General features: G+C 33.8%; 2 protein-coding genes across 3 annotated transcripts; both read right to left on the reverse strand.

The window, feature by feature from the left end:
- Positions 1 to 3,515: 3,515 nt before the first annotated feature.
- On the reverse strand, positions 3,516 to 7,244 carry LOC108869030 (collagen alpha-1(III) chain). Its single transcript, XM_033276052.1, has 2 exons — positions 6,854 to 7,244; positions 3,516 to 3,613 (listed from the first exon to the last, which is right to left on the reverse strand). The coding sequence occupies exons 1-2, from the start codon at positions 7,242 to 7,244 to the stop codon at positions 3,516 to 3,518; spliced, it is 489 nt and encodes a 162-aa protein (XP_033131943.1).
- A 4,910-nt stretch (positions 7,245 to 12,154) lies between these two features.
- LOC103832153 (TOM1-like protein 4) lies at positions 12,155 to 14,976 on the reverse strand. 2 transcript variants are annotated; one of them, XM_009108113.3, is made up of 10 exons: positions 14,679 to 14,976; positions 14,422 to 14,560; positions 14,263 to 14,341; positions 14,085 to 14,183; positions 13,880 to 13,993; positions 13,661 to 13,797; positions 13,342 to 13,417; positions 13,167 to 13,252; positions 12,891 to 13,094; positions 12,155 to 12,817 (listed from the first exon to the last, which is right to left on the reverse strand). In XM_009108113.3, exons 2-10 carry the CDS (start codon positions 14,529 to 14,531, stop codon positions 12,388 to 12,390), a joined length of 1,335 nt encoding a protein of 444 aa, XP_009106361.1. In that variant the 5' UTR covers positions 14,532 to 14,560; positions 14,679 to 14,976; the 3' UTR covers positions 12,155 to 12,387. The 2 variants fall into 2 exon arrangements, with proteins under 2 accessions (XP_009106361.1, XP_009106360.1); XM_009108112.3 differs by having other exon boundaries at positions 14,422 to 14,578; positions 14,679 to 14,974.
- Positions 14,977 to 14,987: the final 11 nt, after the last annotated feature.

A 14,987-nucleotide genomic window follows, 5' to 3' on the forward strand; every position in this document is an offset into this window, starting at 1 on the left:
TAGGGTTAAGTAGGGTTTAGGGTTAAACATGGTTTAGGGTAGGTAGGGTTTAGGGTTAGGTAGAGTTTAGGGTTAGGTTTAGGTAGGGTTTTAGGGTTAGGCTTAAGAAGGGTTTAGGGTTAGGTTTAGGTAGGGTTTTAGGGTTAGGCTTAGGAAGGGTTTAGGGTTAGCAGGGTTTAACGTTAGGTAGGGTTTAGGGTTAGAAAATGTTTAGGGTTAGGTAGGGTTTAGGGTTAGGTAGGTTTAGAGTTAGTAAGGGTTTAGGGTTAGAAAGGGTTTAGGATTAGGTAGGGTTTAGGATTAAATAGGGTTTAGGGTTAGGTAGAGTTTAGGGTTAGGTAGGGTTTAGGGTTGGTAGGGAATAGGGTTAGGTAGGGTTCAGGGTTAGTAAGGTTTAGGGATAGGTAGGGTTTAGGGTTAGGAAGGGTTTAGGGTTAGGTAGGGTTTAGAATTAGGTAGGGTTTAGGGCTAGAAAGGGTTTAGGGTTAGGTTAGGTTTAGGGTTAGGGTTATGTAGGGTTAGGGTTCGGTAGGGTTTAGAATTCGGCAGGGTTTAGGGTTAGAAAGCGTTTAGGGTTAGGTTTAGGTAGGGTTTAGGGTTAGCAGGGTTTAAGATTAGAAAGGGTTTAGGGTTAGGTAGGGTTTAGGGTTACGCAGGGTTTAGGGTTAGGTCAGGTTTAGGGTTAGACAGGGTTTAGGGTTAGGTCAGGTTTAGGGTTAGAAGGGGTTAGGGTTAGGTAGAGTTTAGGTTACGCAAGGTTTAGGGTTAGGCAGGGTTTAGGGTTAGGTCAGGTTTATGGTTGGATGGGATTTAGGGTTTAGAATTAGGCAGAGTTTAGGGTAAGAAAGGGTTTAGGGTTAGGATTAGGTAGGGTTTAGAATTAGGTAGGGTTTAGGGTTAGCAGAGTTTAGGGTTAGAAAGGGTTTAGGGTTAGGTAGGGTTTAGGGTTAGTCAGGGTTTAGGGTTAGATTGGGTTTAGGGTTAGGCAGGGTTTAGGGTTAGGTCAGGTTTAGGGTTAAATGGGGTTTAGGGTTAGGTAGGGTTTAGGGTTAGTAGGGTTTAGGGCTAGGTAGGGTTTAGGGTAGGTAGGTTTAGGGTAGCTAGGGTTTAGGGTTAGGTAGGGTTTAGGGTTAGATAGGGTTTAGAAATAGGTAGGGTTTAGGGTTAGTAGGGTTTAAGGTTAGGTAGGGTTTAGGGTTAGGTAGGGTTTATGGCTAGAAAGGGTTTTGGGTTAGGTAGGGTTTAGGGTTAGATAGGTTTAGGTAGGGTTTTGGGTTTGGTAGGGTTTAGGGTTAGTAGGGTTTAAAGTTTGGTTTAGAATAATGCTTAGGATTATAGGGTTTAAGGTTTGTTTGTTTTTATGTTTATGCATTTAGTAATGAGTTTTTCGGATAAAATTTTATATTAATATTATTGATTCATAATTTTTCTTAAAATGTTAAATATTTTAACTTGATTTTTAATGTTCTTAAAACAAAGTATGTATTTTTTTATTAAGTTTTTTGTGACAATAAGTTGAATATATCTTAGACCATAAATCATTAATATTCTTAATCTTATACATTTTGTTCTTCAAGTTATTGTTACATTTATTTTCTTTTATACATTTCTTTTAATATTTATGTATGCATTAATAATATTTTTTTAAAAATGATTTTTCATTAACTAACGTATTTATTGTTTTAAATATATTATTGTTTTCGTGCACTTGATTAAATTTTTTTGGCGTTGGTGGTATTTGAAGTAGTTGAGAACGTGAATGGATATTTACTTCCATAAAGTTTTTGGTGTATGTTTAAAAATAATAATTTGTAAAGACTTTTAAATCATATGAATATAATATTCAACACACTTATTTACTTAAAATTCTGAAGTAGGTAATTGCAAATTTGCTGAACTCATAGATTCGTTGCTACTTTATAAATTATCACACGATGAGGTACATATGGTAAAGATTATTTTGATGATAATATAACGTCTATATCGTAATGTGTGTTTTTTTTGTTTTATCTACTATGTATTAAGAAATAATTAACACATTCAATAATACTAAAGAGTAAAAAGTGTGTCAATTGTTCATAGTATAAACCCAAAGTTAAACTCAAGTCGAGCCAAATAAATAAAACCCAAAGACATGTGTCGGCCTGTCAGATAGTGACTTTCCACGTGGATAGCTTAGGAGAGAGGCAAACATATTTTTTTATATATATATAGATTCATTACTAAAATTAATCTTAAAATAATTCAATATTATATTTTTAATTATATAATTAAAAAAATTATTTGATTAATATTTAATTATATAATTTATGTTTTTAACATTTTACTAAAATACTTTTTCAGATAACAATACAATATATATATATATAGAAATTATCTTTTTTAATTATAATTTTTAATTTTGGATAATTCAATATTCTATTTTTAATTATATAATTAATAATTTTATTTAATTAATATTTAGTTATAGAATTTATGTTTTTAACTTTTTATTTAAAGATTTTTTCAGATAACAATACAATATATACATAAGTTATCTCTTTTTTAAATTATATTTTCAGATTTTGGATAATTCTTACTATTCTTAATATTAATCAATTATCTAATCAAAATCAATTAAAATTTCGTTTTTATTTTTTAATTTATTTATACATTTTATTCATTAAAGGTTAAACGATATTAACCACTCTAACTTTCAACGTGAGAGCTCCATTGCGAAAATTTACTTCGCAAATAATAGTTTTTAATTATATAATTAAAAAAAATTATTTGATTGATATTTAATTATATAATTTATGTTTTTAACATTTTACTAAAATATTTTTTCAGATAACAATACAATATATATATAGAAATTATCTTTTTTAATTATATTTTTAGATTTTGGAAAATTCAATATTCTATTTTTAATTATATAATTTATAATTTTATTTAATTAATATTTAGTTATAGAATTTATGTTTTTAACATTTTACTTAAAGACTTTTTCAGATAACAATACAATATATACAGAAGTTATCTCTTTTTTAAATTATATTTTCAGATTTTGGATAATTCTTACTATTCTTAATATTAATCAATTATCTATTCAAAATCAAATAAAATTTCATTTTTATTTTTTGATTTATTTATACATTTTATTTATTAAAGGTATAAACAATATTAACCACTCTAACTTTCAACGTGAAAGCTCCATTGCAAAAATTTACTTCGCAAATAATAGTATAGATATATCTATCACTTACATTGGCAGATATTAATTTAATTGTGGTGACTTTAGTTCATTAAACCGATATTTCATCATGATGACCAACAAAAGATACATAAATATCATTTATTTCATTGCAAACAGCAGCCTGCTATATTTATTACATGGATCACACACAAGCATCTTTGTTTTTTCATCGTCTCACACAAGCATCTTACTCCAGCAATGATGAAAAATATATGAAGATACCCATATACATCCAACCTTATTTTATTAGATAATAATTCATGTGACCAAAATGAAACTCTCATGGACGACAATAAGGTGGGTTGAAACATCTCGTAGGAACAGGAGAGTACGGGGGACCTCCGTACGTCGGAATCGGATAACCAGTTAATTTCCGACCTGTAAGACAATTCATAAGTTATGTCACTGTTGATATGAAACCAACCATACATCGAGATTTGATATTATAATATATATTTATACACGAGGATGTTATATATAGAAACGTACCAGGAGAAAAAGTTCGAGCATGGGAGATTATGGAAAGCGCCATGAAAGAGAAAATCATCACCACAAGGAGCTTCGAGGTACTTGACATCCTAGCCATCACTACGTAGTTCGCCAGTATCTCTTTGTATGTCTACTCTGCAAGACTTGGAATCTGAGTTATGTGAACTTTAGGTGATTATTATTTATAGACCGCAATATTGAGATTTAAAAAAATAGTTTTATTAATTTACAGTATACCCTTCTGGCTTTCCTTATTGTGAAGGGTTCCTCTTCATACGCTCAGAGCCTTAACCATTGACCATTGTATTACTAAAGAAATTTCTGACTAAAAACACAATTTAAACTTCAACTTAAGTTATCTAATTCAATGGAAAACCAAAGATTCTGTTACTAGTTTCCACATTCCCGGCCTAGTAAATTTTGTTGGGGGTGACAACAAATAAGTAATTTGGACCAAAGTTTGACTAGTCTGATGAATGTAGCTATTGAATAGTCTGATGAATATAGCCATTGAATAGTCTGATGAATGTAGCTATCGAATAGTCCTTCCCCTACATTATCCCAAGGACTTAAAACGTGATATAATTCCAACTGACCTAAACGGAAACTAATAAACTACATATATAATATAATATCCCTTTTTCTTGTTATCCACGAAGTTAAATCTAAGTTTTCTCCCGTTTTAGCTCTTGGATTGTTTTGGTTGGAATCTTCTTAGTTTAGTGTTCCGAGGCATGAATGCCAACCTCCTCCGTTTGAAGCTTCCTGGAGGCACCTTTGGTGTGTCATAGTCAGACCACTTCTGATTTGCTAATTCTCTACATCATCCAGGTTTTCCCGGTAGATTTAATTAGAAGGGCTTTGTATTCTGGTGTTAAAATTGTTGTCACTTGTTTCTTTTCTTTTTAACTTTAAGCTTGTTCTTTGTTGGCAAGTTTAGACTTATTTTTGATGCTTTGGGTCTCTTTTTTTTTTGGCGGTCTCATCGGATCAGAATTTCTATTCAGCATATTGTGATTCAAGTTTCCTTATATAAAACCAATGCTTTTTTTGTAACACATAAACCTATGATATTTGGTAATAGTATTGATAAATCAGCTTCTATATTTATCTTAATTATGCTCGTATTTGGAAAAGGTTGAGTAAATAGATTTTGTTTGATTTCACCCGGTAGCAAAATTCTCCTTTTGCTCTTTGTCAATGATGACCGGTTAATATCGGTTTAATGAAAATTAAAGTTCCATAAAAAAAAAGAAACCACATATCGAAAACTGATAGTGAGTAGTGACATGCATGGACGTTGGAGATAACATTGCTGCTATCAAACATCAAACCTCTCTACACGGTTCCAACTATGGAGTATCAACCTTACAATATATTCTGACTTATCTACAAAATTTATAAGTTGATAATAGGTATAACAAATCGTTTTTGTCACTCCATACCCTACTAGTAGCTGTACAGAAGCTAGTTAAAAAAAAAAGTAGCTGTACAGAAGCCACCTGGCTTAGATATTTCTGTTTGCTTTCGCATGACTTCCTTTGCTCGGTAGTCTTGAGTGAGTATCGTGGTCTTAAGAAGAATTAACGAAGACACAAAGTTTTCATGAAATGTAATCACTGATGAATTACATAAGTTTTTAAATGCAGATTCAGACATTTTTTAAACTAGTGATATAATTGAAACGATAAGTAAAAATAGTCATCTACCTTCAATGCTTTACAATTGTTTTACTAAAAGTTACTAATTTTTACTTAAATTTAAGATATTTTAAGAAACATCTATTAAAAATTTAGTTCATCAAAAACTTGAATAATTTAAAAGAAAATTGTCAAAATAACATCTATTAGATATATAATTTAGTATTGTTCTTAAATTTTGTCATTTAGATACTGTTACCTTTCGGTTGTAAAAGTAATTTAGAAAATTTGATTTTTCTTTCTTTTTGGGGCAAATTTCTTAAATATCATTTTCAGTTTATGTAACAAACTAGTATTCAAAGACCAAATTTCCTAAAATAACATTTATTAATCAATAAAAATATATTTAAACTCTAACCTTAATCCAACCTCCTAAATACTATATCCAAAACTATAATCATAAATCTAAACCACAAAAAATAACAAAAATGTGTTTTTAATATTTCATTAGTGCTATTGTGGTAATTTTTTTAATTTCATTAGTGCTATTGTGGTAATTTTTTTAATTGTATGCTAATTTTTGAGCAAAAATTTTGATTTTGTGATAGTTAGGATTATTTCTCTTTTCTGCCTTTTCTACCAACTTGCAAGGAGTTGATAAAATGTTGTCTTAACGAGGACCAAAATAGTGCTCCCAATTGATAATCAAGAAGAGTCTATTTTATTGAATATGACGACCACAAAATAATTAAGAAAATGGTTACTCACATTAATAACGACGATGGTTTAAGAGAATACTCCATGCATGTAGGCTGTAGCCCAAAGAAGAACTTTGCCTAATCGTATTTTTATGATTAAGAAGTTTTGGGCCATGGATACATACATCTCTTCATGGTAAATAACGTTTACATTTGATAATGTGTCATTTACAAAGCATACGACTTCAACGACAAACAAACATTTTGTAAACATTATTACACATGAACGTGCGCATAACACGGATACAAAAATAGTATTTACATATCCACACATACAAATACAAAAAAGTCAGTATATAGTAATACTGATATTTTAATTTCACCATATAAAAACCAATATGTACATTGTCTCAAAATAGGTTGCTAATATTGCCATTTTTAGGCCTTTTGTACAATTATTTATTGAAAATGACAACCTGCAATAACACCCTTAGCTGCTTGGCTTAAATGAGGATCCGGAGAGCTTTTAAACGCCATGATACATCGTTTCGAGGTTTTAAATTTCTGACAACATGGGCTTCCGAATGTAGGATTGCTAGCTCTTCTGTACATATGCATTTCGACACAATGCTTAACTTCTGGTCTGCATGCTGCTGGCATTGGCTTCTTTATACAAATGGGATTTTTAAAATTACAACCTCGAACCACACCATCAGCAGCCCTTTGTTGCTTAGCATTCGTGGACATGAGGAATTTACACACACACGATACTTTGTTTTTAAATTGATTACAACATGGTCCATGGTATTGAGGCACCGTGGGGTTGCCTCCGGCTATATGCTTAGTGACGCATCCTGCAATTGGTTTGCATTCTGCTGGTACTGGCGTTGGTACAGGTTTCTTTGGGAACACAACGATAGCCGCACCAGGGTCGCCTCCACCTACTCGCTTACCGGGTGGAGATCCATTTCTATAGCCAGCGCTAGTATCGCCACTCTTATAGCCGCCGGGACCCCCACTCCTATAGCCGGGGCCATTAGGGCCGTTAATCCCACTAGAGCCGCCGGGGGCGGTATCCCCACTCCTATAGCCGGGGCCAGTAGGGGCGTTAAACCCAACAGAGCCGCCACCGGCAGAAGGAGTGCCGAAAGGGGCTTTGCTCAAAATTGGATATGGTGCCATGGATATTAAAAATGGAATAAGAGTCAAAGAAATGATCTTCATGGTTAATGAAGAATTTACTTTGATTTGTAGAAATGACCTTTTGCTTTATTTATATTAGTTTTAGGTCTTTAAATAGGAACTTGAAAATTAAGAGAATGGTTCATATAAAAATCTGAAATATAGAAAGTGGGAATCGATTCCTACAAAGAAGGAGGGCGGGGGATGGTAAGCCTCCATATTCTATTTTTTTTTACAAAAACCAAAACAATTGCGTCCGTCAATAATAGCTTCGTCCTACTTTTTCATTCGGTATTTTGTTGCATAATGCAAAATGTATGCGTATTTACAGGGACTTAACGCAACCAATGAATTCAGAAAACTTAGATAACTTGTCCAACTAAACATATACTATAACTCAAGACACAAGAGTTTCCTTTGTGACTAAAACTCACATTTTCACTACCTATGCGGCTATGCCGAAGCTGTAAACGTGTCCCTGCAAACAGTGAACAGTTCACAACTTTAGTATAACCATAAACATTTCTTCCCAATATACTTACTATTTTTCTTAGAGGAAACGGAATCTACAATATGCTATAGCAATCTCATCTCATGATTTGTTACCTTATTTTTTTTTAATATGAAACAAATATTGATCCAACATTATTTCTCTTGTAACAGAGTTTACAACTTGTTAAGATTATAAATAAAAATAATTAGAAAGATTAAAGTCATTCCAATATACTTGTCAAATAATCACATATTGTTCAAAAACAAATTTTTTAAAAATAATATGTCTAAGGAATTTACAAGCAATCAGGGGTTTGGTGGATCCTCATGATGTAAAAATTATTGAAAGTCTTCCATTAAATAAAAACCAGATGGATGATAAGAATGAATGACATTTTACTAACAATGAGAAATACTCGGTCCAATCAGGTTATCAAATAGAACGGATATACCCTGATAGGGAAAAACCACCAGAATTTTATGGGATCACAGTAGATACACTAAAAGCTTTATGTTGGAAAGTGCGGTGCCCTCCGAAGATAAAGCATTTCTTATGGCAAATTCTTTCAGGATGTATAGCGGTCATGAAAAATCTAAAGGCGAGAGAAATACAAGAGGATTTATGTTGTGCTCGATGTGGAAATCCGGAGGAATCAATAAATTATGTGTTTTTTGAATATCCTCCAGCACGTCAAGTTTGAGCTCTATCTAAGATACCATCGCATCCTAATGTCTTCCCTATTAGCTCTTTTTACGCTAATATGGGTCACTTTTTTTGGAGAGTCAATCCCAAAATGGATGATCATCAATTTGCATGAATATTATGGTATTTATGAAAAGGCGAGAATAACAAATTTTTTAGCAACTTGGATATTGATCCAAGAAAAACACTTCAAATGGAAAAATTGGAATCATCACTCTAGGGTGAGGCAAGTAAATGATCCAACGAGAGAGCACCATGTACAAACTAGTTCTACACTAGTGACTCAGAGACGATGGTGCTTTATAGATGGATCATGGAAAGATAAGGAAGTATTCTCCGGACAAGTCTGGTATAGCACATTACCGGGGTTTGATGCCTTACACAACTCAGACATCGTTCATGTACCCCGAACGGAGAACCTACGGGCGGATAGCTTAGAACGCAGTGGTAGGAAACAAACGTCTTTCGTTGTTCACATGGATGTGGAGTTACCGATTTGGTTTACAGAATCAATATGAGTCTGTAAATGCTTGGTGTCAAAAAAAAATGTCTAAGGAAAATAAAGACAAATGGGTTTTTAGTATTTTAGCTTAAGAACGTTTAAAAAAAATAAAGCAAAAAAAACGTTCAAAAAAATGAAAGATTTAAAATATAAATGAAGAGAAATATTTTAAAAATATTCGGAGTAGAAACAGTCTTGAAGATATAGGTCGTGAAAATGTGAATTCAAGTCACATGGTAACTCTTGAGTCTTGGTCCTTCTCTTCGAGACTGAATATCGTGTGCATCAGTCCATGTCTATCCTTTTGTAGATATCCAGAGGCACCAACGAATTCTTCCAGATACATGCAATCACTGAATCACATTTGAAGAAAGCCCAACATCTCTTGATTCAATCTTCATAAGAAAAGCTCTACCTAATACCCGTGAAAGGCTCTCCCGATAGGTTGAGGATGATGAGGATATTATTTCCACATGAAGAGAAAAGCAAGTTGGGAAAAATAAAAAAGCAAGTTCGGTGAAATACATGAACATCATCGAAAAAATTATTGGGATTTGAACAGTAAAAAAAATGGTGGTTACATAAAAAAAAAAGATATTTGGATGCAGTTACAAAAAGTGGTTACCAATTATTAGGCAATTGAAGTGGTGGTTACATAAAAAATGTATATATATATATATATATATATATTGATGCCCTTATATTAAAATGGTATGTATTGTTGAAATTATAAGTTAGACATAACTTTTATCAATGGACCACACTGTTGTTTTAATAGAATAGATACTCACTATTTCTTACATTGATTACATTTTTGAAAAACACCAAACATACGTTTGTTTATCTCAACATCCTTGGAATTAGTGATACTTTGTAAACAAGCTTGCGCATTGTTCTGTTTATACTGCATACAACAACCTTTTGGCGCTGGTGCCCCGGTTATAATGTTCATTATGCAAGGGCCCTTCCCTTTGCACGCTGGTGGAACTGGAGCAGCTTCTGCGACTTTGATGGAAACTGGAAACGATGTCAAGACTATGATGGTGAAAATGAGAATCAATGGAATGATCTTCATTATAGTAGCTGGTTAAGATTCCAAATAAAAAAAAACAAGATGGCTTTTAAAGTTTGTAAAAATCAACTGTGTTTTTTTAATGTTGTTTCAAGTCCTGTAAATAAGAAATTAGAATCAATAGTTTCTAGAAAACATGAAAAATGTAAGGTGGCAACTGATTCCTATAAATAAGGGGAGGATATGCTAATTCTATTTTTATTCACCAAACAAACAATTGACTTGTTCAATATCTTCATTATGTTGTTAGCTTTGATCAAAGTCGGAAATAATGTCAGTGATATGGTTATTGCAATGAGAGCCGATGAATCAACTGTGTTAAATATAAATGAAGAGAAATATTTTAAAAATATTCGAAGTAGAAATAGTCTAAAAGAGGTCGTGAAATGTGAATTCAAGTCACAGTGTAACTCTTGAGTCTTGATCCTTCTCTTCGAGACTGAATATCGTGTCCATGTCTATCCTTTTGTAGATATCCAGATATATACGTTTAGTTTGCACAACAAGTTCATATAATCATACAACCGAAAAATATTAAAATTCATTTAGATTTTTTTTTTCAAAAAAAATTCATTTAGTTAAACTCCACAAATATTATTTTGCAAGAAAAAAAACAGATCATCATGTATGGGGAATTCCAGTTAAAGTCAACATTTTATTTCATTTAAAGTTGACTTAGTTTCATTTAATTTTTTTCTTTTAAATTTGGAGTATCCCATGCCCATGAAAAAATCCTGACTAATCCTTAGAATGAGTGTTGCGGGATGGACTTACACTGGATTTTCAAATGAAATCTAAAGCATAGCTGAAACGTAGTGGAATGCATTTAAACCTTGGTCGTTTTGCTCACCGGAATTCGTCTGGCAGTAGACTGCCATCTCGTGGTTTTGGTTAAAATTTCCATTTCAAAATTGTATGATTCGAATTTGGTTTATCTAAACCGAACCGATTTGGGTACGTCTCTAAACGAAATGCTGAAAACTGAAAAAAAAACATGGCGGATGGCGGAGACAGTTAACTTATTTATGGAAAACAAAATGATTTATTAGAATATACCAACTTTAATTTAGTTACTAAGATTAAATATAAGCACAATCACGCTGAACAAACCACTAGTTACGTATAAAAATGATTTGTTTAATCATATAAAAGTAACATACATTATATGAAAATATATTTGCTATAGCGCTTATTCTCCAATGATAAAGTATGATACTCTCTATTTCTTACATTGATTACATTTTTGAAAAACATCAAACACACGTTTGTTGATCTCAATATCCTTGGAATGAATGAGACTTGTTAAACAAGCTTGCGCATTGTTATGTTTAAACTTCACACAACAACCTTTTGGTGCTGGTGCCCCGCTAATAATGGAGTTTAGGCAAGGACCCTTCCATTTGCACGCTGGTGGAACTACCGCGGCTTCCACGACTTTGATGGAAGCTGGAAATGATGTCAAGACTATAATGGTGACCATGAGAATCAATGGAATGATCTTCATTATAGTAGCTTGTCAAGATTCCAAAAAAAAAAGAAGATGGCTTTTAAAGTTGGTATGAATCCACTGTGGGTTTTTCTTTTCATTTTGTTTCAGGTCCTTTAAATAAGAAATTGGAACCAATAGCTCCTACAAAACAGGAAAAATGTAAAGCGGGAATTGATTCCTATAAATAAGGGGAGGATATGCTAATTTTTTTTAAATCCACAAAACAAACAATTGAGTTGTTAAATATCTTCATTCTATTGCTAGCTTTGATCAACTCGGAAATAATGTCAGGGATATGGTTATTGCAATGGAAGTGAATGAAATGATCTTCATCTAGTGAATTGGAATTTACTTTAGTTTATAGAAATGACCTTTTGCTTTATTTATATTTGTTTTAGGTCTTTAAATAGGAACTTGAAAATTAATGGTTCATATAAAACACTGAAGTATGGAAAAGGGATGGTAAGCCTCCAAAAACTAATGGTGTGTTGGGTTAGTGGCTAGTATAAAGTGTTGAATTGTCTCCCACCTCTTACTAATTTAAAACATTTGTGGAGTTTAACTAAATGATTTTTTAATTTTTTTCCCGTTTTATGATTATATGAACTTGTTTTGCAAACTAAAAACGTATAAAACTCAAAATCTTTACATAACCATCTACAAGATAACTAAATAAAAAAAAAGATGAAAAGGATAAAATAAACATAAACCAAAAGCCGAGTCATTCTATTGTTAGTTATTGGTTTTGTTTTGGGTGCATAATGTTATCTTGAACGTGACTGGTTGTAACACAAATGTATTTAACAATAAGGCACACTCAAATATCATATGACTGTTAATTGTTAAAGCAATGATTGTTACACACGCAAAAGACTCAAAAGCGACCTAATGTTTGGGCTTGGACGACCTAGTTTTGGCAAACTCAACCAAGTCTTTGAAAAGCATATCCTCTGCTTTCTTGGTTTCACTATTCAAAGAGAGGTTCCTGGTCTGTCCAACAAGACCACCATCGTAAGAGGAATCAGAGCCGCTGCTCGAGTGATGATGCTCAAAGAACTGCTGCCTCTGGTTGTGCCTTGAAGGCGGCGGCGGTAGGTTCCTGATAACCTCAGTATCCCATGGAGCAGGAGGAGGAGAAGCAGCTGCAGTAGGAGGAGCAGGAAGAGGCTGCTTCACTCCTTGTGAGGAGCTTTGAGGTTTATAGACATCACCACTAAGAAAATCCACCAAACCTGACTCTGTAGTACCATGTACTGGTCTCAATGGAGGTGGTGGAGGAGGAGGAGGAAGAATAGGACTGGAATCTCTTTTAGACCTTGTAGAGAGTTAAAAGATAGTTTTAAGAAACAAATGTCAATCTCTCAAAATAGGAATACTATACTCTTTACCTGTGAGATAGCTGAGCAAAATCATCATCTGATTCATCGTCATCATCATGATTGATGCTGACAAGTTGAGCTGGAGGAGGAGGAGGAGGAGGAGCTGTTGCACCGCCTCCATTTGAAGGAACAGAGGCCATATCGTCATGACGCTGAAGAACACGCTGCAAGTTATCGTTCAATGCTAATCCCTGGCACAGAAGCTCCTCGTCTCTGAAGAAAAGAAACATCATCAAAAGGGGATGAAACATCAGGTGATGAAGCAAGAAGAAGAAGAAAACTCACGTGGTGGTGTTGACAAGAGTCATCACACGTTTCTGATAGGTACGACATTGCTCAACTAAATCAACCACAAGCTCTTCTTTCAACCCCTACAACAAACAGTTTAGTTCCCGTTACTTCAAACACAAACCTATCAGTCTCCTTGTTATGAACATAGTAGCAATAAGTAAACTCTTACCTCGGCGGAATCAAGTGCTCCAAGTATGTCCATTAAAAGATCTACTGATCCTTCAGCACTTTGAATCTCTTCCATACTTCCCAAAAAAAAAAAAAATCTAAAATAAATAACACTTCAGTCCAGGGCCGACCCTGAGATTTTGGGGGCCGTAGACGATTTAGTAAAAACTTTAAAAGTTTGGGGGCTTATATAAATTTAAAAAAATCAAAATTTTTGGGAGCCTAAAGCGAATGTTTCATCTGGCTTGGCCTAGGGACGGCCTTGCACTTCACAACCATAACAAAACCAAACCAATAGAAGCTAGAAGATAAGAGTTTACCTGAAGCTAGCAGCATCATCTCCTTGCAGTGAGGCCTCAATAGCGGCGTCTTCATCTAATGGAATGGGCTGAGTCTGAGGTGGAGTAAAGAAGGACATATTACTTTCCGTTCTTGGTGGAAACTCAATTCCAGCAGCCTAAGAGTTATTATCATAATCAACGTTAAAAAAACCATTAAATAAAAAAAAAGACTCATTGATCTCTCAAAAGTTAACATACCCTGAGTTCATTATAGGCATTGTAGTATTGTGGGTATTGACCACCACGTCCACCAAAAGCTTCTTGCCATGTATCTAGCAAGCTTAGTATCTTCTCCCTCACATTCAGCTCCGGCTGCATCATTTGTTATAATTAGAAACTCACAAAGGTAAAGCCAAGTTTCTATAAATAGAATGGAGAGAGGTAAGTGAGAGCTAGTTTAAACCTTCTTCTTCACTATTTTGACCATATCAGTCAGAACATTACGGTCTATGATAAGCTTACACACGTTCTCCCCACAGTTCTTACTTAAAGTCTCCAACGCCTGCACCAAAAAAGGCCACCCAAGCATCATCTTACAATGAGTTTCAACACATACATGAAACCAAACCAAGTATACTTACATAAAGAGAAAGAATCTGGACTTTGGAGTTTTTATTTCCTAACCGCTTCTTGAGCACCTTCACTGCTTCTTTTGCTTGACTAAACAAAAGTAAAAAAGAAACTGTTACATAAAAGAAACTGAAACTTACCTGTAATAGTATGGTTTTTGGTAACCTTACCTAGGGTTCATGTTGATAATATCACACAGTTCAATGTTAATAGCCCAATCAGGACCAATCAACATATCATTTGTAGCTCTCTCCGCACATGCAGCCGCATCGTTCGCCATCTTATGATGATCTCTGACCAATCAAATCCCTAAAAGTTCTTAACTTTCTATCAGTACAGATCAAAGACAACACAATCTCTTTAGTCCACAGCTATAACAAACAAAGCATATCATTGGAGGAGAATCAAAGCAAAGAACTTTTTTTACCTTTGTTCAGACCAGAGAACCAGAAGAAGAGGGAACAAGAGAAGAGTTGTTAATGGCTCAGGAATCGAAGGAGATGAGACGATTTGAAGGGAAAAGTTTCAACTTTTTTCACTAGGACACGGCAAGGATTATTCTTTGATCGTGTCAAGGTAATAAGGTCAGGGCTTTGGGGGTCTAGAATCAACTCCGACTTTTCTACTTCTATTTAGATGCACGAAAAAGGCAAACTTGTGATTTGGGTTTTGGTCTTACTCTTGCTTTTGGCTATTAATGTTCACAGTCGGTGACATTTAGACCAAGTCACCGTCA

The sequence above is a fragment of the Brassica rapa genome, chromosome A07, assembly GCF_000309985.2.
Source record: "Brassica rapa cultivar Chiifu-401-42 chromosome A07, CAAS_Brap_v3.01, whole genome shotgun sequence".
NCBI classification, from domain to species: domain Eukaryota; kingdom Viridiplantae; phylum Streptophyta; class Magnoliopsida; order Brassicales; family Brassicaceae; genus Brassica; species Brassica rapa.